This window comes from Euwallacea similis, chromosome 9 (assembly GCF_039881205.1).
Source record: "Euwallacea similis isolate ESF13 chromosome 9, ESF131.1, whole genome shotgun sequence".
In the NCBI taxonomy this organism is placed as follows: domain Eukaryota; kingdom Metazoa; phylum Arthropoda; class Insecta; order Coleoptera; family Curculionidae; genus Euwallacea; species Euwallacea similis.
Genome location: NC_089617.1, coordinates 5232716 through 5257696, shown reverse-complemented (window position 1 = coordinate 5257696; position 24981 = coordinate 5232716). Strand labels below are relative to the sequence as shown.

Here is a 24981-nt window from a genome sequence, read left to right as displayed (position 1 = left end):
CCACTATTTTTTAAATTTGGAACTACAATTATCCAAACACATTCATTTTTTAAAAAATTTGATGTGTTACAGACTTAGCAACCTGAATAAATGCAGTCTTATAATTGTTTGGGTTCAGAATTTTTTAGACAAAACATCGCAAAAGCTTATCGTAGCTATGGGAAAAATATTGAAATGTCTTTTGCCCGCTTATTTCTTGAAGTAGTATTTTTTTGTTTTTTTTTAAATTTCTACCCTAAAGATAGTGTTTCAGTCTGACAGATTTAATTAAATTAGTTACATTGCACTAAAATATCCTCATTTTATAACGATCGTTCTTACTAAATCAGAGATAGCACGAGTTTAGCAACCGTTTCTTGACGTTCCGGCGTCTGCTTATTTTCATGGTGTTGACTACCTCTTGATACGTTTACCATTTACTTTTTAACACAGTTGATGATTGTTTCTTGATAGGTTGGTGATTGCTTTTGACTTGTCGACTACATCGACGCTATACCGTACTAAAGATTCATGGACATGTTTTAGCTAAATTTATTATACCTATTTCCTTAGCTTCATGTTCAACGCTTATATTCTCAAATAATTCGTTATATTTGTTTATTTATGGATGTTTTACAGATAATAATTAGGAACATAAATATGGCAATGAGGTCTTTTAGACTGCTTGTTCATCAAAAAACATTTAGCGGTAAGTAGACAGATTCAATGACTGTATCACGGATCTAAATTGCTGGAATTTTGAAACTGTGCTATGAAGCAAGAAAAAATAAAACGGTTACCATTTTATAACACAAGTTTAATTTATATTTCTTCAGGTCATATGTTTTTTTTATCCAGGTATGATAAACCAAGAATCATGTTTTAAAATCATTATTTTAATTCTGCTCATATCATCGTTCACTAGAGTGGAGTCTTCTAATACTTACTTCCAACACCCAGTACATGAACCTCCTGATTGGTTTCAGACAAGATTATTCGATTTATCCAGAGTTAAAGCAATTTCAAACATTCATACTGTCGAATGGAGAAGAAAAGGGTCACGAGACAAGATTACGGACTTCGATATTGTTATGCCTAATTTAAAACCTTTTCATGTACTCATCATGATTTAGCGTATTACAAATGATTTGACTAATTTTTAGTTTTTACTTTCCTTTGTATTTCTGTTTTTTTTGGTCACATCCAGTCTTGTGTTTTAGCTGTTGGATAGTTTGGGATTCGCTGAAGGGCCTATCCACTAAAAACCTCAGGTTTATCTCGGTCGGAGCAACAGATTTGCTCCTCTGAATATACATCGCTGCCTTGAAAATGTGTTAAGCCTCCACAGGGTGCACTGATTGATTGTACAATTCTTGTTTCTTCCATCTCTCTTGACGTTATCAAGCTTCACAATTTTACCATTTCTCTTTATTTCAAACATGATGTTAATTTTATTGTTAACATACATTTCCACGTTTAAAGTGAGGTTTCCGTTCATTCGTTACTGATGCCATTTCGGACAATCATAAATATAATGTTCTGCGGTTTCGAGCGCACCACAATCGTCACACTTCTCACGTGTCTTGCCAATTCTGTTGGTGAATAACTCACAACAGCCACATTCATTGAATGCCTGAGTTAGAAAATAACTTGTTTTTCGATTATTACAGTTCACTAATTTGTCGAGGTTTGGAATCAACTTCTTTGTCCCTTGTCTTTTTTCCCTTTCCTCGTCCCACCGATTTTGTTACTTACGCATAGTTTTGTTCTTGATAGCCTCTTTATCTCTGTTTGGATAGTATAACAATGTCATTTCTTCGATAAGTAGGTCAATTGGTGGTACACCCGCGATCACCTGAGTGGTCGCAATGGGAATTGTCCTATATCCATTTATGACATGCAATAGCGCTATTTATTGCACAGCCTGCAATATTGACCTGAACTTTTTTATGAGAAACATATCGTTTCGTATGGGTGCGGAATATAATATGCTTGATTGAACCACGTCATACAGGAAAGTTCTTTTCTGGTTACTGGGTCCCGTCTATATTAGACATAAGTCTTTAAAATGAAACTATTTTATCAAGGTTCCTCTGTGCTACATGTTTTGCGTACTTCGCAAAATATGTCTTCTCTCCAAAAAACACTCCAAAGTATTTAATAAATCTTTTTGGGATTACATTGATGTTGCCTGAGGTAAATACTATTCCTCTGCAATAGACCCCTCATTTACCGATTCAGTCTTTTCTAAGGCAAATTTCATCGATCCTTGTGCTGGCCCACTGGTTTTACCCCTGGTATCGTCTGCGAATCCATTGAACGTAACGTTCTTTGAACTCACATTTTTTAAGAGAGGATGACATTGCAAATTCTACAGCAAAGGGCATAAGGTAGAACCCTAAGATGCCCCAGCCGTCGTTACGAAAATATAGTTTCCGTCTACTATGATGTTACGGGTTTTGAAATAATCAGTAATTGTGTGCATTAAATACCCTAACAGTTTTCTCCTTTATAGATTTCCTATTGCAACTGCTCATACCACGCTATTGTAGGCATTCTTAACATCAAGAGACATAAGTGCATACCACTTGTCACCTTGCTGATTTCCGATACGTTTCTTACTCATAGAGTGATGGTTATACCTTTTATTCATGCATTCACCATAAGGTCAAGAATAGAAATAGTTCTAAGAGTGCATATAATGCAGAAATGATGAAAAAAAGCGATGTTTTCTAAAACAGATTTTTCTATCAAACCCGGCACGATGTTAAAAATTTGCCAAATATGTCCCGAGCTAGCAAACTCCTCTGTATACTATTGTAACAAGATATGGCTTGAGATTTTTTTCCGAAGATTGTGTATAGAAGAAATTTCACCAAAAAAATATGGTCACTATATCGGCCCTGTAGCAGTTTTCTTGAGCAACGTACGAAACTGCAAATACCTATTTATGATATTCTAAGGATACATGTATTTGAATACCTCAGGTTCCAGCAGTTTGTTTCTTATAGACTTCCCTAATTCTCCTAAATATTGATCTAGATACTTTTATAAGGGACAGTAATTTCTTGAGTCATGTAAAATACGTAAAATTCCGAAGAAAGATATCTGCAGCTCATACATGTCAATATGAATTTTCAGAAGATGATCTTGTAATAAGCCAGAAAGATTATCCAGAAGCTTCAAAGAACGATATTATCGAAATTTATTCTCCTGCTCCTCAAGAGGAGGATGGCAGCCAAAGGATAGAAACCGAGGACGATTATCCTCGGCTTCTTTTACAAATAACATCGTTCAAAGACGAGCTGGTTCAACCTCGGACTATAAGCGTCGAACAAAGCGTCGTTTCAGCTTTTGGACTCAAAATATATAAGGATGTGATAGTTCGGCTGGTTAATCCTAGTGATGTCGCCTTAGATTCCATCGAATTAACTTTCAGAGATCAATATATGGGTCGATCGGAGATGTGGAGATTGAAAAATAATCTCGTGAGCATAGGAATCATAAGATTATTGTTTTTATTATTTACGTGTAAAATTTTCAGATAAATAGCTGCGTGTATATGAATAAAAAATTGGAGTTTTGTATGGGCACAATAAGGTGTCAAGTGTACGAAATGTGGTCCCAGGGTGAAAGAGTGGCTTGCGGTGTCATTACTGGGGACACTAAAATCGTTTTTCGTTCGTCCACTGCCATGGTGTACATTTTCCTGCAAATGTCGTCAGAAATGTGGGATTTCGATATATATGGAGATCTTTATTTTGAGAAGGCCGTGAATGGGTTTCTTTCTGATCTTTTCATGAAATGGAAAAAGAATGGGAGCAATCACGAAGTGACCATTGTTTTGTTTTCTCGGACTTTTTACGAAGCCAGTAGCTTGGAGGAATTTCCTCTGCACATGAGGGAATGCCTGCAAAAGGATTATAGAGGGCGATTTTATGAAGATTTTTATAGGTAATAGCGCGTTTTACCTGGATGCGAGTTAATAACGCCAGTACTGACCCATAGAGTGCCAGTACAAAACGAGCGCTACGACGATTGGAGTAACATCTTAGTCCAGCTTCGGAAAATATTTCAAGATTATCTAAATGTCGTTTTAAAATATCATGCCAGGCCTAACAATGTAATCCCGGCAGCTACTAATAGCACTGCAGCTCAGGGGAATTTCTTAGAGGTTCTCAACATGTCATTAAATGGTAATCTTTCTATTTTTCTCTTGCTTTATGTTCACATGTTTTTATTTTTAGTGTTTGAAAAGCACTATTTAGATAGAAGTTTTGATCGCACCGGCCAATTGAGTGTAGTTGTTACTCCAGGTGTTGGTGTTTTTGAAGTGGATAGAGAGCTTACTAATATTACCAAACAACGAATCATAGATGGAGGCGTTGGAAGTGATTTAGTGTGTGTGGGGGAGCAGCCTTTACACGCAGTTCCTTTGCTTAAGGTATTTATTATCTCACAGGCATCAACAGTCAGTGGTGTATATAGATATCATCAGTTGAAATGGAAATGTAGGGATTGTGTAAGTGGGAAAAGAACCGCAAAAGGATAATATGCCTCCGGCAAAGGTTAGCGAAGTGCCACGAAGGCAGCAAAATCGATACTAATCTAAACATCGAAGTGGAGACGCCAGCCGTACTGACTCCTCTCACTTCGTTGGTTTCTGTCCGAGGCATATTGTACCTTGTGCAGTCTTTTTACCACTTGCACAATCCCTACGTTTTGTAAAGGTAGAGTAGGTTGATGGCCATCTTCTAAACTTTGGACGTATTATATTGGATACAAACTTAATTATCCTAAAGGAACGTTCTTGGAGATGGTGAAAATTGACATTGAAAAGACATGGAAGACTTCAACATAATCTGCACAAATTTTATTAATAAATGTGAAAAGAGACAGTGCGGTAACACTCTGCCTAAGTCCACTCTTTTCTCAGTTGGTTCCTTAAGGTTTTAATTAATGCTCAATTGCAAGCGCTCACTACGTTAATGTCCAAAGACGTTTATCTATTGTTCGGTAAATTAGATCAAATTTTGGTACTGCTCTTGTTATAAAGGGTGTCCCGCCAAGAGCGCAAAATTTAAATTTAAAATAAAATACGTTTTTTTAGAAAATATCGAAATTATCATTTAATCATAAGGTACATATGATAAATGCCTTCTTTGGTTTTGCTGGCACGTTAGCGTTCTTTGAGAAAATATTAAAACATTTTTTGGTATAAATGTGGTTGAATTTTGGTGGTACGATATCCAATCTCCTACTTCAAAGCTTGAGAGATCGTGGGCTTGTTCACATAAACTTTCGACTTCAAAAAACCCCAGAGAAAAAAAGTCATATTATTATTAATTACTGTTTACTTTTTGTTGTTCAATGATCCAATTGACGAATTCTCTTCTCTGTCCATGATCTGTAGACTTGAGTTATTACAGACATGAAGATGCAAGGCTTTAGCAAGAATACGCTGCATGCTACTTGGTGTAATGTTCAATTCTCGTCCGCGATGCCAAATGGATGTTCTTTGACCCTTGGCCACATTCTAGTAAACAGTCGTGATGTTTTCAGCTGAACGACGTGGACAAACCAATGGCTTCACATCTGATGTTATACCGCTGGTTTCACATCAATAATCGATCCAATCCCCTCAAATTTTCTTACTAGTCTTATTACAGTTGAGGCATTTGGAATGTTTTGCCGACTAAAAATTTCACGCAATTTGCGTCTCCCGGCAATCAAACTCGCGATTTTTGAAATAATATTTAATAATTAAAATACGTTGTGTTGAATATTGGTCCATTTTTAAAAATTACAGATTTTTTTAAATCAAGCTGTCAAAGGAGTTTCACAGTCAAAGCATAACAGAAAAATTGGCGCAAATTTAAATTTTGCGTTCTTGTTGGGATACCCTTTTTTTCCATAGAAGACACAAAAGGAAGATAATTGAAATTCTTGAACCAATTAGTGCAAATTAGGTACGATAAAGACTGATTATGACCTCGCAACCCTGAAGAATATAATAAATATTATCAAAATCTTTGTAACTTCAGAGTTTTTCTTCTTCCTTTGGCCTAAAACTGAAAACTCAAGATTTTCTAGTCTACTATCTAGCTAGTTGATTAACGTTACCTTCTTTCTCTACATAATGAGAGAGATGCACAAGTAGGTTTCCATATTCACATCGCTATTGGAGAATATTTCCGTGATCACACCCCAACAAGCCAGCACAATCTCCTTACCTAAACAGGTTTTTCGTAACCCAACAAAAATGATAAGATTTCTGGTCAATTTTGAAACAAGATTTGAACCTTCCTGCACAAGGTCATCCAACGTTATATTGTAATGTTATGTTACTATTTGGGTATCGGAAGTTGATTTTGCATTTCTCTTGGGAGGATGATTCGAAAATCATACCTAAACTAGTCATATGTAATTTATTTCCAAATATTATTGAATTAGACTGCATAGTGGCGCCTTTAAAAGCGCAGGACTATTTTAGTTCCACAACAAAGACGCCCATTTAAATGTACCCGACGATTACTCCATGCCCCACTGGACAAATTTGTCGTTTTATTCTATAAATAAGAAGATTCCTTATTCGAGCTTTATACCGAGAATAAAACTACCTCCTTCGTTAACAAACAGCGAGATTAAAAGGAATTTCAATGGCATTACAAAGAGAGAACTTCTGTCTGAAGAAGACTGCATTCATAGTACGTTTTTTGACTATGACGCATATGATGCAGCAGTTTTTCAATTGCCTTCGGCTCATCATGTTCAAGAGTCATCGTAAGTATGTCAATAGTAGTTGGTTATGTGAGGGCAAATCAATTTTCTGTTTTAGATTCCTTCAGAGCAAACCCCCTTCGCGCCATAAAAGAAGTTCTGGTAGTCTGTTGGACTCCCAAGAATTTACCAAAGGCACCAGAAGGAAAATGTCAGATCCCGATATATCATATTACAGGTGTGACAGATCGCAACCAATTGCAATTCCCTCTGCGTCCACCAATCCCCTGACTTCCCCGCATACTGAAGGTCATTAATTATTTACCTGCAAAGACGTGCCAGTAACATTAAATTTAAAGATAAAGAATTCTCCCCTCCCGTTCGAATGGTGGTCGGTTCGGAGGGTTCCCCTCCACACGAATCCAAAGCATTAATAAACCCATTCGATCCTTCACACGTTACAATTAAGCTAACGTCGAACCGAAGGAGGTGGACTCACATCTTTCCAAAGGGTCCCACGGGGGTTTTGATTCAGCAGCATCATTATCAGGCTGTTCCGGCTCAAGGGGATGCTCTCAATGGGGCACAATACGATTTAGGGGAGCGGGTGTTAGTGCGGCAAAGAAAGTCACTTGTGGTAACATCCGCTTTGCAAGAATGTAAGTTAGGAATGTAATTTTTGTCTTTGAAACATGGTAATATATGTCTCACGAGTTTTGTGACGGAGGTTAATCGCTGATAACTTCGATGCGACTATGCATACTATATCCTCCCTTTAGATTGCAAAAAGCGGCCAAGTCAAAACCCTGGTTCTGGCAATTCTACTTCGGTAAGGCACTCCACCAAAAGCCTTACCTTTTTGTGGGGAGCCACTGGTGAACAGGAATGGACCCCCGCACTAACCACAGGTAAGCATTCATTTTCTGCAAGGACTTCTGTTTTTTTTTTTTACATTGGCAATGCCAGGTGTGCTTTTTTAAAAACGGCGTTTTCATTATTACTAATTACATAATAATATTATGTATACAGGGTGTAGTTTCCAGCCGATTTTAAGCGTGAATGAAAACTTCCCTTTTTATTCCTACAATAATTTTTGTTTCATGTTGTAGGCCAGCTTTAGCCGTTGCCGAGGTTTTATCAATCCTGATGGCCTTGGCTATCGGGCTTGATGACCCAAGTCCGGCACAACCCAAGCCTAAAAAGGCAACAACTCGTCCCGAATCCGATTTCGGGCCGGGTCGGGGATAGGTTCCAGTCGGGCTGGTCAGGTCCGTGTAGGTCTCTAACTAAATGTTATATAAAATAATTGTTTATGTGAGACATACTGAGACCAAAGCTGGACTTGTGGACCTACGCAGAATATTGCCCCCTATGTATTACACAACTTTTCCCCTCGACCGAGTATTAACACGTTCCTTTAATGAATACAGAAATTATTCAGTATTTACTCCCCAATTAATGCATGATTTTGCAAATTTCATAAATAGGCAGCGTTTGCTGTTTTCATCCCACCAATTCGCCACGCTCACGCGATAAACTGTCTTCATTTTTAATCGACGTCGACACTACACTTGATCGTTAAATAGATATTTCGTACATTTAGGTTTTTCCGCATCTGGAACTGATTTCAAGCATATGGAAGAATAACAAAATAAAACGCTTAATTTTTCCCCAATTTTCACCTCAGTCCAGTGCCACTATGAATGTTTATATTTCAGGAGGTTAAGCTATCATGGTTGTTGCTTTATTTATTCACCAGGGAAACACTTAACAGCTTCAGTATGTTAAATTTTTTTTCAATGGTTCAACTATTTGTTTATGGCTGGTCCACACGTGCTGAATCTTTCAAAATTTATGATAAGTACAAATAAAATACTTGTTTGGTTTAGAATATTATACCGGTGGCCACGTGTGTTTAATGTCAAAAATACCTTTCGTTAGAGCTAAAGTTATTTTACAACCCTAGAAATTATTCCCTCAGTGTTCATATAACGTTTTACTCGAATTTTGATACCATACTTTTCTACATTAAGTGTCCTCCCTGTATGGTGCGGTGTACACGTGCCGATCCTTAATCGACTACTAATACCATAATAATTATTTATTATAGTGAGAATAATCTAACTTGAATAAATGCGATATATCCCAGATAATGTGAGTTCCATGGGGATTATGGAAACAATAAAAGATACATAAACAATAAAGGCGATTCAAAATAGAAGAAAGACGAGCATTTTTGGGCTCTTTCGGACAATGTTTTAAATTTAACAAATGTACAGGATGGTCCAAATTCGATTGGATTTAGGGTTTTCTCAGAATCTATTAGTATTTTAATGTTTCCTCCAGATTCCGAGAAAACCGTAAATCGAATTTGAACCACCTCGTACAGAGTTAATCAACATATGTAATACCATACAAGTAAATGCGACAAAATTTGGCAATTTTGTACGGTCGAGCAGCTATTATAGCCAACTGGTCCCCATGAAACACGCTTTGTTAGATTTTTACTATACCACCCTTATATTAAACAAAATATTACAATACATCACAGTCATATGCCCATAACAAAGGGAAATTATTTTGGTGGATTTAAAGGCGCGTGGGTCCTGAATGTTGAATACTATTGGGAATTAAACTTTCGAATTTCAAGACATTGGTTACATGCTATCGAAGTTGTTCAATATTTATTGTTCTGTTCCATGGCATTGTTGGGCTCTCTGGATGTGCAGTCAATGACGTAATCATAGGTTAGAACATTTTGATTTTACTTCACTTACACTGTAGTTGTTGCATTTGTGCTTGGGTACGTTGCGAGGTTCAATTAAAATGTAAATTCTGCCCTAGATGGCTTAATTACATATTGATTGATCCTGCGTTGGTTGTAGTCTGTAGACGCCTGTAAATTACTTTCATATTGTAACGATTGGTAAACTGTAACTTAGCGCTTGATGAAACCTTGTAACTTTTTGACCAAAATGGGGAGTAATATACCAAATGGCGCAGAAATTGCTACGGCCAAGCGATTATCGATAGGTTGTCTATTATTAATTAATGTAGATTTTTTTGAAGGCAAATTAACATCGATCGACTCCGATCATAGATTGCTATTTTTTTAAAGGTTTTTTGACAATCTTAATTATACAGAGTATTTCAGAATAAGTCTGCCAACTGCGTACTGTAGATTCCTGTGAGCGAGTTAAGAAAAACGTTCGTAGGAACATGTTATTCTGAAACAGCTTATGTCTAAATAAATTAAAATGGAGGTTTGCAAATGGTCATAAAGAAAGTGAAATGTTTTTAACTTTTACGTTCATACATTCCAACGAAAACGCTTAATTTATTTTTAACATATGGAGATCTTCATTAGTTTCAAAGACATTTCGAGATTAAAGTTTTTCAGTAAAGTCAAGCGTTTTCGAGAGTCTGAATACGCCAGCCTGCACACAGTTTTCCTTCTACCAAAAAAAAAAATGAATAGGAAAAACTGTCATTTTACTGGGAATTGAACTCGGTGTCACCATATTGGAAGTCCGACAACAAAACCACTGAGTTAACGTTGTTATTTTCCAAAACAGCAATTTTTTGCTACTTTGAAGGTACGTAGGATCTTACTAAATACCGATTAGAGCGAAAAAACGTAACAAAAAAGTGTAACAAAAAAACTCAACTCGGTACTTAACCATAATAAATAAACTCTTTCATTGCTTACTGAACCCATATTTTCCGGAAAAAAACCCAAATCTGAGTGCAGCAAGCGAATTTTCAGTGACGTATTACATCCTAGTTGATGATAAGCATTTAATAAAAATGTATTTTTTTCATGGAAACCTGGCGATTTGTAGTTTCCGAACAAAATTCTTGTCACTTCTACAAATGCTAACCATGCCGTCTTTTCTAGAGGACTCAGGCTCAATTAAAACGAGAGATCATTAATTATTTTTCTTATATCAGGGCCCACAAGAATTCCTTCTTTAATTTTAATATTAAAATAAACCCCATAACAGGTTTCCAGCAATGGGAAAATTGCCTTTTTTCGCTTTTCGATGTAAACGGACCACAAATATAGCAGAACACATTGGAAGAATTCACACAAACTTGCAACATTACGTAATTTTGTACCTAAAATAATAAAAATTATAATTAAATCATAAAAAAGGTTTATTTATAGAACAAACGTATCCGAACCGAGAGTGCGCGTGTTACTAAACACTCATCAAAGTCACTTATTAAAGTTTTGAGGTGTGTTTTGCAAGTATAAACTTGTTTCCAACGTATTTCTAACCAAAATTAGCTATCAAGATGATGAATTTATTGCATGGTGTTATCAATCGCGTTTGGTGTTTCAGTAGGTGCAGAGTAATATTGAAGAGAAAATGGCTGATATCAAGGAATTAATGTCTTCAGTTTTATATATAATTTAAAATTCTAACTTTTAAACCGAAATAATCGCTTGGTTAGTAATTCCTAGCTAGGCTAGTGTCTCAGAGTATATTTCAACCCGTTCAAGCTTTGTTGTACCATAATTTTGATGTTTAGGGCCTCGATATTGCTGTTAGAAAAGCTTATGATCCCTTCTGCAGCTACTTTTTCGCCTCGACTTTAGTTTCAGCCATAGAGGCAAAATAATTTATGTAAAATTTTACTTTATAAATCTTGACTAAAACGAGAAGAAAAGTCATTAAAATTATTATTCTTGGGAACATAAAGTTATACAGTGGATCCAATATAACATGACTTACACGGTGGTTCAAATTAGATGAACGAATGATTGAATTGATAAATCAAAATACATGATGAAGTTGGCGGTAACAGAAAAGTTATTGTCGTATAGATTTATCTTTGTCCGATGGATTTAGACGCTATTGACGAAACTGTAATAAATCCCAGATAGGAACCATCCAAATTTAACTGTCCGGGATTGACTCCCGTTCCTGAATCCAATTTTGAAGATAAATTTTATGGTATCACTGTTTCGTGGCTAATTTGCTTCGTTTTTGATACATAGGGCGTTTTTGAAAAGTCTTCCGTTTGAAAAATATGTCGTATTATAGAAAGTAAAATAGGAATTCAACAGCGACATTTCAAAGCCTTTTAGTTATGATCTAGTGTGGGTAAGTTTGTATCTATATCGTTTTCGAGATCTGAATGATGTGGTTCTAATTTGAAACATCCCGTAGATAATGTTAAACTGGATGCACTCTATAGATAAGAAGAGCATGCGTGTGCGTCCATGACCAGGGACCAGATTCTTGAATCTGGCCCCAGGGATAACAACTATTTGTGTCTAAATATATTCGTAGATGAATTCGTGGTAATTTTTATACTTAATAAAAAAAGTAAACCTTTATGCGTAGTCAATACTTACCTACCTATTCTGTGTAATACCACGTATCATAACCCAATCAATACTTACCTACCCGTCCTGTGTTGTATTGTATATCATAAAAGTAGTTCTGAAATGTTTTTTTAACCAAACACAAGCATTTTGAATAGACCTCTACATTTCGTAAACCGATAATTCGTGATTTTGAAATTGAGACGTTTTTGGGAGTCAATAGAAACGTTCATTTGAAATCTGCAACTAGAGGATTCTTTTCGAATGCTTCTGTTATGTAGCTTTAGTGTTGTACTTGTAGGCTAAAGTGAATAAAAAGTATTAAGTGTTTTGTGTTAGTGTCTAATCCATGAACGGTTATGAGATTAGCATCATTCACGTATCCGAAAGATCTGCTTTTTATTCATACGCGAAATGTTGCATGCGCTTGATTAACCAATTAACCGAGAATATCTCTGCTTCCCAAACAATGTAAGCAACTACATCCTACAACATCCCTAGGAGTCGATTGGAAGTCGCTCACCATCCCAGCCTGCCTGCCCATCACCACAGACTATTTCCCGGACAAGCGGACCCTACACACCGATTATGTAGTTTCCCTTTACCAACTGGCACCGGACAGCGTGTACGCGGACTTTGCTCAGTCCCGCGGAACCTACAAACGACCTCTAACAACAGAGGAGGTGTTTAAAGAGCTGATTTCTCAAAGATTGGCCCAGGGATTTCAATTGATTCTCATGAATCCGCATCGGCAAAATAAAAGTTCGAGTTCGCATTCCGGACAGCCGATCAGGGCGAACATTTTGCGGAAAAGTCCCACGGAAGATGATGAGACGTACTACTTATCAATTGGTAGATTGTTTCACAAAATTTCACTCTCGGGAACTACGATTTCGGTCACGAGGTATAGGCCTAGGTGAGATTTTATTCGGTTCACTGCGTTTAACGGACTTTACATATAGGATGTTATGTGAATCATTTAATATTAGGTGATGATAATAGAAAAAAAATATATAAATATAAAATAATATAAAAGATAAAAAAAAATCGAAAATGCAAAAAAACTAAATTCCTCGACGTTTTTGCAATATTTGTAGACGTTTGGAAAATGCCATCTTCATCCCTACACTACAATATTAGGAGCGCAAGTCAGTAATAACAAGAACACAAAATTCTATCTATCTGCTTTCAATCTCAGGATGTCGCTTCACTGATTCATCGTGTACATTTTAGGCATCCATACCCGGGTTTTAAGTATCAGTACAGATACAGATTTCACGCCCCGTATCATGACACTTACGAAGAGTCTTACGCTACATTCACCACGGAAAAGCTGGAGCATTACAATTGGAACTATTTGGACCACTATGTATGCACTGGAGGTGATACCACCGACTTCAGTTTGGTAGATGCTCTCAAATACTGGCGGTATGTTTACTGGAATTGGAGAATTTAAATCACTAAATTACTACCAAAGGTTTCGGGTGTATATTTTGCCGCTGCACACCTCGGATAAGGAGAGTACCAAAGAGATAGTGGAAGGTTCTCCGAGATGCGATATCTACACTCTGCCTACCACCGCGGACCACACTCAAATGGTTGATGGGTTTCTGAAATTCATCGAAACAGCTGTTAATAAGTTGAAGAGGTCGAATAATGTGTCAAAGAAGCCCAGGGTTTGTTAAAACTTTGTTGTCAATTGTAAAAAGGACAGCAATACGTTTAGTAGCCAACTAAAATCAGTGTGGTATCACTAGGTGTGCAAACTGACACTTTAATTTCTGATTAAACAGAGACGTACTAAGTGTACATTAATCATTACGTATGTCCATCACTGAACAAAGGCGTACATTGAATGTAACTGGATGTTTTTGTCACCGATCAAGGTTGGTTCCACGGAATCACAAGGGGTCTCAGAAGCCAAAAAATAACTCTTCAGAAATTAAGCAATTTTTTAGTAACTCGCAGCAAATACATGTTTTGAATTACTGCAGCTAATTTCTCTGACTTATACATTTTACCTTTCAAACATATCTTAAAATCTCATTTTTTTTTGCAATTGATCAGATTGCACATCCCGTGATGCCCCTACGAAAATTTCCTTAAGGTCCATAGATCAAAGTTCTGGCGACTTTATCAAGAAGACAGTATCTCTGGAAATATTGAAATAAAGACACAGTGTTGGTTAATTTCGTGGTTTCTATCGAGATTACCGCGCAGCAAAAGTTTGCCAGTACATTGATCTAGTTGGCCCTAAGGGAATTTAAAAAATAATTAATATTTTTACAATTTATCTACTGCTCTTTCGTAGCCATAGTGACCTACTACTATTGCTATTACCATGCGTAGTATTTCAACTACTATTAATCATCTAACGTTCTTTGCATGATTTTTTAGACCGTTTTTGCATGTTGTAGATGTCACTGAGCGTTCAAACTTTACCGCCATTAGCCCAACCCAGGCGTAACAGTATTAGCAGTTTTACGCAGGTATATTATGGTCACTTTCATGACGGCGGGTTTTTTGTCGGGTATTTTGAAGGTGGTTTCATGCGAGGGATGTAATGGAAAATCATGCCAAGGGAAATTGCTTTTCTTTAAATCGTCTCATAATCAACGGAGGAAAACATACAGAGTCCCATATTTGAGCAAAATATGATGGGAGTTCTCGCATTCGGACGAATTCCGTCATATGCATAATCGTTTTTTACGTTATCATTCTTGTTTTGAGTCATTCATAGGTGAGAGCCTAGTCTATTTCCTAGAATATAGGTCGATGTTGGGACATACTGTATAATTTGCTTCTATTGGTTTGGGCTAGTTTTAATTGATGTTGGTGTCTGACTGAGAATAGTTATTTACCTCTCAAGTTCAGTAGATGGCTTGTTATAGCACAATCGGTTTACGGACGAGGCGACGTTAGGTGCTGAGTCTGGAAAATATCCACGAGTACAGTAATACTCATAACATTTAATTGATCTGTATCGTATATTATTTCATTTTATACTGTCGCTTAATTAGATTTATTTATATTCAAAGTCTAAACAAAGAATTTTTCTTGAAGATATGGCGAACGCACTATTTATCACTCTGAGATAGTCAAACATCATTAGATATTTATCGAAACCCACCAATATTAAATGCGTTTGCTGCTAGTTTTATAAAGATTGGACAATTTACCTGCAAAAAATAAATAATGCAATGAATTAATTAATACAAAAATGTTTAACTCAAGAAATTGTAACTTTTCAACCGATAGAGTCTGGCAAGGTTGCTTAGCAACAACATTATAGTATCAGGTATTGTAATGTTGAACAGGGTCTAAACAGATTTGTCTGGGCGGTATGAAATAAGATAATGCATTGAACGAAAAATTTAAAAAGGCCACTTCACTGAAACATTTACTAATTACAAAAAATCACTCCTTTGGCAATATCATTTCTTCTAAGAAGGCATTGTACACAAAATAGTTACTTTTCACACAACAATGGCAAACACCTCCGCTTGTACCGCTTGTGAAAGATGTCAAATTTCGAGAAAAAACCAAACTTATGTATATATTTAGTTTCCCTTTAATGCCATTAGAAACATAATAAGTGTTGGTTAAAACTGTGCCACGCTGAAAACAAGAAAAAAATCGCGTTTTCTGTTGAGTATGTTTGTCGGTTGGCGAAGGCGAAGGCGAAGGCGAATGATTCGAGATAGAGCTGAATAACAATGCGAGTAGCAGTGATTGCTATAAGAAGTGGTAAACAATAACATAATTCAATTAAATATTTGTTTAAAATTTCACGTACTTGTAGTAACAGCATAATATCCCGATGACACAATTTAGGTAATTTTAACTGTCTCTTCAGAGGTCACATTACACTACGTTAACCTTAAGACTCAGTTGTATGAAGGTCGATTCAATAAACTGGTACTTGTACCGTTCCACAAGAACAGCATTGCTGTCAAATTAATTTCACTTGTGACTCTTGGCGACAGCAATGCTCTTTTTTAGCCGTCGTCACGTATAGCAGAATAGTCAAAAGCGGAAAATCGCGAGCATAATCTGATAGTTCAATTACACTATCCACCAACCTCTCCAGTAGAGATGACGATCGCGTTATGGCCAAAATTCCTATAAAGCCTAAGGATTGTACAGTATGGTGCAAATTTATGAAATAAATTATATCTAAAATGGACGGCTCTTAACAAAAATCCGTCAACACGCCTATTTTAATTAAATTAAAAAGGTGCCTCCTTGTACTAGGCATTTTAGAGTTCTGACATCTACAGGGTGAGCGTGATGTTGTAATCGAAAACTTTTTTAAATATAAATAGGGATCACAGGGATACCTTTTTCGAAAGGTCTCATCACGTATTCAGCAGTGTAATTATTTTTTCCTCCACCTTTAAATGATATTGACTATTAATTCACATGTGTATAATGCGACGAGGTTTTAATTACCACCACTGCGGTCTCATTAATGCATATGGGGAAGGTGATGAGCGATTTACGTTCATTTTCGCTTTATGGTGACACTAATGCTTTAATTGTTTTATGTGAGTGGCAATTCTGTTCGAATATAGCAAAAAAGTGAAGCTCATGTCGTTCTCGTTCCAAAATTGTCAAGAAAATATCTGTATTGCTACATTTTTCAATTTTTTTGGCTCATAACATTCGAACTTTACTTTAGTGCTATCTATGGTTTATGTTGTGCGTTAATTGATGACAATAAAAAATACTCTTCCAGAAACTCAAAACTCTACTTCAATCTAAGCATGTGCTGCAGCTTTGCTATAGAATACACATGATAATTCAAGGGCCCAAGATTTGTGTTTTATTGGCAACTTCAATGTAAATACATTAAAATTAATTTAATTTTTATTAATTTTATTAATTTAAAATTAAAATTAATGGGAATAAACACCAATCTTGGATATTTCACTCATTTTACATGTAAAGTTGTGCTATTTTCAGAATATCGGTTCAAGTTCGCCGTTCAGGGAACGATTGGGCAGCAACAGGTTGTCAGATAGGCCCCGCCCAAGGTTTGACCAAAACATATTTAATATAGAGCTTGGTCATGGGGCATGTGTAGATTGTCTGTTAACCTCTGTTAGGCCCGCTAGATCAATGTACTGGGAACTTTACCTGAAAGGTGATTTCCATAGAAACCACGAAGCTGACCAATACCGTGTCTTTATTTCGAAGTTTCCATGGATATTGTTCTGTGGGTGAAGTAGCTAGGACCTTGGTCTGCTCAGGCTTAATCTGTTACATTGACTAATTTTATAGTAGTAGTAATTCGCGTATATTTGGGTATTTAATGAAATGAGTTGTGTTCAGTGTTATACCTTTAAATGGTTTGGTTCCTGTAGTAATTTTAACCTGCAAATACTCCTGCTTTCAGAATACTCCAACAGCACGCTCCAATGAGCGGTATGTAGCTTCGTCATTTAGGTATGATTTTTACTGTTTTTGCTTTTCTCGTTTTGAAGATCACGTTCAGTACCATTCATTAATCTTATTCAGTGCTGATATTTCTAATTTGATCACTTAGATAATAGATTTTATGACGTATTAAGTATATGCAGGGTGTTTCCGGAAGAAAGTGTCGAGGGTGGACAGACCTTGTAAAATGTAGTAAAAAACAGCCAGAATGGGGGTCTTACCATGACTCTTCTTCGAAATATAGGCATTTTAGTAAATTTTGAGTAATACCAAAAAATGTGGAGTTTTAGATTTTCCTATTCTTTAGTGGCTACGTTGGGTTTGAAGTCATATGTGCTAATAAAAACTATCCTATCTTATAGGAAATTTAATGTGAATTTTAAAAATGTAACCGTATTTATGTTTTGGTGATAGGGAGTGGATTAACAGTAGGTTTAGATAAAAAAAATCGGGTTTTCGACGAAATTTATGGTAATGTCCTTATTTAACTATATTTAACTATATTTTAGATGATCTATCCACCCTCAATCTATTGTTATTTCTTACTAAAACACCCTGTATAATAATACTTGGTAGACAGAGTATTATAATTCATGTTTTCTTTCAGATTTTCTTATATACAGGGTGTTTTTAATAATTGCGAAAAATTTTAACCATCTACATCGAAAAATAATGCCAGTTTGCTATATAAATCATATTCCGAAACTGCTTCGTTGAAGAAATACAGGATATTGAAATTTAATTAAAAAAATAAAAATTTACAAATTTCTTCAAAAAGAATAGAGATATTTTAATGACATTTTGTAGGTTATCTTTTATTAACAAAAATGTACAAAAGCTGTTAAAAATGACTTCCTCCTACTTCAATATAAGCATCTATTCTCCGACATATTGATTGTTGAACCCGTTCAAAAATTCCAAGCGTAAGTTGAATTGTCTCATAAGATGCTATAATACGAAATTCATCCATATTTTCAATTGGACCATAATAAACTAATTGCTTCAGATGCCCTCAGAGATAGAAATTAATAGAATTTAGGTCCGGAGATCTCGGCGGCCAAAGCTGTGGTCCCATTTGTCCTATCCAGTGATTTGGAAATATATTATTCAAGTACTGGCGAGCAACTAAACTAAAATGTAATGGAACACCGTCGTCGTGTATAAATCACATTATTTTTAATTTTAGAAAACCCAGTAGCGTATTATTAAATGTCAACACCCTGTCTTTCTTGAACGAAACATTTTCGCAATATGATTTATATAGCAAACTGGCATTATTTTTCGATGTAGAATCCATGGATAAAAATTTTTGCAATCACTAAAAAACACCCAGTAGAGTGAGTCATGAGGAACTGTATATACTTGTACCATAGAACAAGATTACTAGGAAGAATATCGAATGGGCATTAAAAAGTTGTTCACATTTTTTATTGTTATTATACCGGTAGTTTTACACATTTTGTCCAAAAATGGTTTTTACTATAATTTTGGAATGCCAGTTTGCTTTTTTTCATTTTCTAGTGAAAGTATACACTATTGTGCATGAATAAGATAATGTATTCAGAGTTCAAAAAATCTAGCACCGTCTTCAAAAAATTTATTAGTTTTTTTCCAGACCAAAAAAATCACCCTATATATGAATTTTCGAAAAAGAGTTATTCACATTTGCTAAAACTAAGATGAAGTAATAGTTATACCTAGTCAACAAATTTGTCTTAGTAATCTTGTTCTATGGTAAAAATATGTACAGTTCCTTATGATTTACACTGTATAATAATATAGAGAGCTCCGAATTTTCTTGTCAAAAACGATGTACATATATCCAAGCAATTTTGCTCGCGGATTTACAGATTCACGTTGTGGACTTTTTCGATATTCAGATCTTTTGGGCAAGAAACCTTGGGAGGCCCATGATAGAGGTGACAGTGTTCTACGGCAATAGTACACCATTAATTCCTAATCAAAAAGCAGATGAATAAGGTTTTGCACCCCGAGTTTGCTTTTCTTTAGAGCAATTTACAGAGAAATTTACTAAATCCATTGTTTTCTAGGTCGGGGTCCAAGATATTGGAACGCTCACGAGCGTCTCAGGGATCTCAAGATCAACCAATCGAAACTACTGACACAGAAGAAAAGTATGTCTCTATAGGCAATGAATATCATAGAAAATTCTTGCTTTTCTATTCAAATCTAGTTTGTCTGCCGCCTTGACGCCACTGAAGTGTTCTTGTTCTTCTATAGAGATAATCGAGGCGATTAAACACCCACTTCGGGGTTTTTCCTTCATTAATCTATCGCAGAATCTTCCAGCCTACACGTTCGTTAGTGCGGATGCGGTGAGTTGGTTGATGACTCACATGGAAGGTATCACCACAATTGAGAAGGGCGTACAGGTAATGGAATAGTTTCTGAAAGAGTTCAGTTTCCATTAGAAGAATGATGCATCGACATAATAGTGATCAACTGCATGGAGCGTATATGTCAAAAACATTTTCAGGTAATGCAAGGATTGCACAAGGAAAAATTGATCAGACACGCCTCTGGAGACCCAAAAAAGCCCTTCGTTTACGGATTTTGCCTGTTTTATGTGTCTACAGACAAAGGTGAGTAACTGCTGCACTTTTCGCAAGTTAAAAAATAAGTTTATCCCAAATTCTTAGATGAACGTGAGGTGTATCTGTCCTACTCTGACCCTGACAGTTTCGAGAGTGAATTCCTTGAAGTCGAAATTAAGCCAGCTTTGAACTGGGGCGTCCCTGTAAATTCTGCTGGATCAACAATTTCCATACGAGGAGAGAGCAGTGAGGATGGCGTTATGCATTTTCTCAGAGAGGAAATCGACCCTGATTACGGGGAAGTCGACGTGGAAGGTATAATTCGCTGATGATGTTGATTAATCCTTATAAAAACTGCTTAATTGTAAGCAGACGTGATATATAAGAAATTGAGATTAGAAACTGACGTGTTGGGGAAGAGCGATAGAGTTGAATGGGGGCATGCGAGGTACCATACTGTTTTTCGGCCTGATCAAGCTTATGAACTAATTGCAGAGTGGCTGACTTCGTCAGGATCAATTGTAGGGGAACTGGTAATACAAGTTAGCTCAGAAACTCTCCTTTACTTTACACATTTCAATGTTTTATTAGTTATTTGGCTGGCACAGAAAAGGTCAAGGCTGTGGTTTGCAGTTAATTCCCATCCCCCATGATCCATTAGCTTTACCTTACTCAAACAAATCTGACCCGTTGCGCGGGCCCATTTTCGTGCCGCTCAACATATCCGCTTTAGAGGGAGAAAATCACATGTTCAAGGGTAAATATCACTCACAGTGAAACATCCAGCAACCTCTACTAGATTTCAGCGAAGATACGTGGAGAGCCCGAATGTTCCTGTTTCAAGAAGCCATAATTCAGCGATTTGGTTTCTTGAAATGTCTGGTCGAACCACCAAACAATCAAAATCCATCTCGGGAACACCAATACATACATGCAACTGGGACTATTTTCGTTTTGATATCTTCGCCTAAATCGGAAAGAAGTCGCGCTAATAGCCTAAAAGATCGCAGGCCAAATACCACGTCGAAGTATTCACTTCATGCAGATGTAGTGCCTAGCCCTCATGAGGCCTATATAACAAGGCACGTTTCGGGAAAAAATAAGGCTGATTATAATAATACCAGGAAGGTAATAATCTCAAAACTTGTGGGAAAAAGGGGGAATTTTTATATTTGATCCAAGAGGGTTTCTCCACAATATATTGATGTAAGAAACTTAATTTCAGATGGGCTTTTTGTGGTGTTGGAATCATATGATTAGCAAAAAGTGGAGGACAAATCAAGGAGTTGACAGTAACTTTCAAATTAAATGTCTGAAAGATTTTAAAGCATTTTGTAATAACAATGAAGACAGGCTTCGAAGTTTTTGGATGGAATGTTGGGATGCCAAGTCATTATCCTCTATACAATAAGGAACAGTTTGATTATAAGTTATCACAAAGTTTTCTAATCCCCGGTATATTCTCTATAAGCCAAAGGCCAACTTGGAGTCTAAGCATGGCTTAAATTACTAGGAATATGCATGTAAAAAAATTCTGACAAAACTTATATGAAATTTGTTTTTATGAGAATTAGCTCCCTTCTGGAACTTGTGTTTTAATATGCATACTAATTTTACCCTATCAAATAGAGCTACTCAAATTTGTGATCAATCAAAATAGAAAATGCAGTTGATTGTTATTTTAAGAGAGTTATATTTTGCCTATATTGAATATAAGAGTTAAAGTTACCTTAGTCTTACATGAAATTGATGTAGTAAATCGTTACTGTATAAAGCAATATATTACAAGACTATACTAATAATGCTCCTGAAGTCAAAACTAACGTTGCTTTACTGGTTGAGCTGGGGGCCAGCTCCATTGGTTTGGAGGGACAGTTTTAGTCAGGGGTTCCCATGGCTTCCAGGTTAACATTTTTCGAGCCAAGTTTAACTCATTTCCAGCCTGAACTATTAATTCTTCAATTTGCCCGCAGTTGATTTTTCTCTCGACTTCTTCAACTGCAGGGGTTGAATGAAGAATGTCTCCTCTCTCTTTGATTATGGCTTCAGTGTGTTTTCTGTATGTTGCTGATTCAGGCATTTTCTGAAGGGTTCTCAGTATTTTACCATATAGAACCCCTAAGATCTGATGGGAGTTTTTCGACACAGCCAAACCCGTCAGGCCTGTGGTGGTCTTAAGCGCAGCACCTGACATGGTTCTTTTCACCTTATGTAATGCTTTTATATATTTATTTCTTTTCCAGATTTTAAATTTTTGTCAAAGTTATTTTATTACTATAAGTCATTGTCAAAGTCATTCCCATAGGAATGTCATGGTAACGATAATTCGATATATTATAAATATCGATTCTCGAAACCGAATTATCGAAACGATTTGTCGACATATTGTAACACACAGGTTTACGATTTAGAATTTATATCTGTTTTAGATGGAAATTCATCACAAATTCTGTAATCATAATACAATATTTATACCAAAAACTTGTCTCCCAATCTAAAACTTTGTATTACACAACATATTTTACGCAAAAATGTACATATATTTATTAAACCCCCAAGGACCCCCGTTTTTGAAAAATTTGCATTTTAAATTAGAAAAAACATCCTATTTCCAATATACATTTTTCAATATTTTACTGTTGCTAGTAAGTTTTACACTTTCTTGAATAGGAGTTTATTATAAAAACTAGATATTTTGATTTTATGTGCAGATTTTTAGCATTTAGACAGACTGAGTGATATTTGTGTTAATATTCGATATTAACGAAAATATCAATACTAAGTGATGATTCAGATCTTTTAAAAGATTATCGATACGGATATGTATCGCCAAGAAAATTGTCGATACACGAATATACAGATAAAAAATATTAAAATGCTAAAATACTCATCTTGATTATATATAACAAAAACATTTATATTTAGTATTGAATATTCATATAACTTATTAAAGTTGGCAATCTCTTAGTCTCAACTTTTGTTGAGCAACATAATAAATTTTAAAAAGTTTCTGCTGTGAGGGGTTTTCATTTCTTGTCAATCCATAATTTAATCACTGTAGACGTATCGATCCATGTGAATATCGAAATCTGAAGTATCGATATACAATATCGAGACATATGTATCGCCCACCATTTTGTTTGAACCTTGTCTATTTTGTCACCTTACTGTGTATTTATTATAATTAGTGTATTACTCTTTATAAACTGTAAACAGGTATTTTTGTAGTTTTTGAGCGCCTTGGTGCCTTGTTAATTAAATGGAAAAGATCGAAGACATGTCCCACACTTACATTGGAGAACCTTATGTTGTTTCCGTGGAAGAACTGGAAGGTAAATTTCTAATTAACTAATTAACCACTTCTCTATATTTTACTAACATGTATCAACTAAAGACAACTTAGGCCCTTTGTTCTATTCTAAGCTAATAAATCAAAAACCTTAAAATTTTTCAAGATGATGCTGACCAAATGGCAGCAGAAAACACTGATGATTCCAGTCACGGAGAAAAAGGAATGGCACCTCTCCGAGAGCAAGATCGTTTCCTACCTATAGCAAATGTTGCAAAGATAATGAAAAAAGCCATTCCGGAAACAGGAAAAGTTAATAATAAGGTAAAATGCCTCACTATTAGCCCATTTTATCTGTGTAGTATTGTGGTTTTAGATTGCAAAAGATGCAAGAGAATGTGTTCAAGAGTGTGTATCAGAATTTATCAGTTTCATCACAAGTGAGGCTAGCGATAGGTGCTATTTGGAAAAAAGAAAAACTATTAATGGAGAAGATATCCTTTTTGCAATGAGCACCCTTGGCTTTGACAATTATGTGGAGCCTTTGAAAGTGTATCTGCAAAAGTACCGAGAAGTATGTTATTTTTTATTTAAAAGCATCATGTACATTAATAAACCAATTTTAGGCAGTAAAAGTTGATAAAAACTTGCATCAAGGCTATGAAGAAATTGAAATAGACACATTTAGTATGTAAGTATTTTGTTATCAGTTCAAAATTTAATTCAGACACCTTTTAGATACATCAGGGATTGCTACTTCAGACACTGTTGAAGGTGCTGTAATATACACAGTGCAGAATAATTCTGGACAGTTCCAGTTAGGTTGATTCCATTTAAGTGTGTTTTATTCTAAAATTTTATTTGACTTAACTATTGTAATGAAAGATAAGCTATAAGTTTAGTTATATCTAGATTTATTTAAGTTGAGTTGACATTTCAAAGCATTCATGTCTCTGCAGTCCATTTTCTCATCTTTTTTCTAAAACAGTTAAATAACAGATTAATAGTGACACACATATGGCACACATTATTGTCTGTTTCAAATTTAATTAATTTGTGCTTCATTTAGGCAAGTTTTTGCAATTTTATCAAATCTAGTAGTGGAAAAAATGTATATACAGTGTAATTCTGAAGTTCTTATGATCTTCATGATTAAGTGCAAAAGTGTAGAAAAAAGGACAAAAAAAAGTGGAAAAAGTCTAGAAGAGCAAAAATTGTAGAAACCATCCTCGACATTGCGGGCATCATGATTTAAAATTGATGTTCAAGTTATAATGATGAACTTTATAACCTTTGTCTATAATCTGTACATTTGACAGTGACGTTATAACGCGCCTTCAGAGAGCCTAAGCGCATTTTTATAGTGTCAGGGTTGACGCTTTACAACATGTATTTGATCTAGTAAATTCTATTTGAAATTTATTAGTTATACCTGGGTACTGCATCAGTCGATTATGATAAAACTATCAATAAGAAAAACCAAAATATTTGATTCGATGCGAGAGTTGTTGGGAGCAAAACGACTAAAATATTTTTGAGATAGTGGCACCCGCTAAAATTGCTTTGATGAAAAATGGTGTTTTTTTGAGTTGCCATTTACCTCAGGTATAACCAAAAGTGAAAATATTTTAGGTCTGTTACCGTCAGTGGTCTAAAATAAAAAT

General features: G+C 35.6%; 3 protein-coding genes across 8 annotated transcripts; 2 read left to right on the top strand and 1 right to left on the bottom strand.

Moving 5' to 3' along the window:
• Positions 1-623: 623 nt before the first annotated feature.
• Iml1 (GATOR complex protein Iml1) lies at positions 624-21713 on the top strand. Of its 6 annotated transcripts, none has more exons than XM_066393085.1 (23): positions 624-688; positions 3121-3467; positions 3524-3933; positions 3988-4175; positions 4227-4423; positions 6473-6762; positions 6818-7008; positions 7059-7358; positions 7479-7607; positions 9429-9446; positions 12536-12950; positions 13268-13462; positions 13512-13710; positions 14452-14523; positions 17433-17482; positions 19525-19608; positions 19668-19866; positions 19971-20076; positions 20134-20343; positions 20401-20561; positions 20620-20785; positions 20828-21156; positions 21254-21713. In XM_066393085.1, the coding sequence occupies exons 1-23, from the start codon at positions 640-642 to the stop codon at positions 21437-21439; spliced, it is 4491 nt and encodes a 1496-aa protein (XP_066249182.1). In that variant the 5' UTR covers positions 624-639; the 3' UTR covers positions 21440-21713. The 6 variants fall into 6 exon arrangements, with proteins under 6 accessions (XP_066249182.1, XP_066249180.1, XP_066249181.1 ...); XM_066393083.1 differs by lacking the exon at positions 17433-17482 and adding an exon at positions 17000-17070; XM_066393084.1 differs by lacking the exons at positions 9429-9446; positions 17433-17482 and adding an exon at positions 17000-17070.
• A 77-nt stretch (positions 21714-21790) lies between these two features.
• ND-13B (NADH dehydrogenase (ubiquinone) subunit ND-13B) lies at positions 21791-22285 on the bottom strand. The gene has a single exon (XM_066393095.1). It carries the CDS (start codon positions 22220-22222, stop codon positions 21848-21850), a length of 375 nt encoding a protein of 124 aa, XP_066249192.1. The 5' UTR covers positions 22223-22285; the 3' UTR covers positions 21791-21847.
• A 901-nt stretch (positions 22286-23186) lies between these two features.
• On the top strand, positions 23187-24940 carry Nf-YB (nuclear factor Y-box B). The gene is made up of 5 exons (XM_066393094.1): positions 23187-23360; positions 23484-23641; positions 23694-23891; positions 23944-24004; positions 24056-24940. The coding sequence occupies exons 1-5, from the start codon at positions 23288-23290 to the stop codon at positions 24142-24144; spliced, it is 579 nt and encodes a 192-aa protein (XP_066249191.1). The 5' UTR covers positions 23187-23287; the 3' UTR covers positions 24145-24940.
• The last annotated feature ends 41 nt before the right edge of the window (positions 24941-24981 follow it).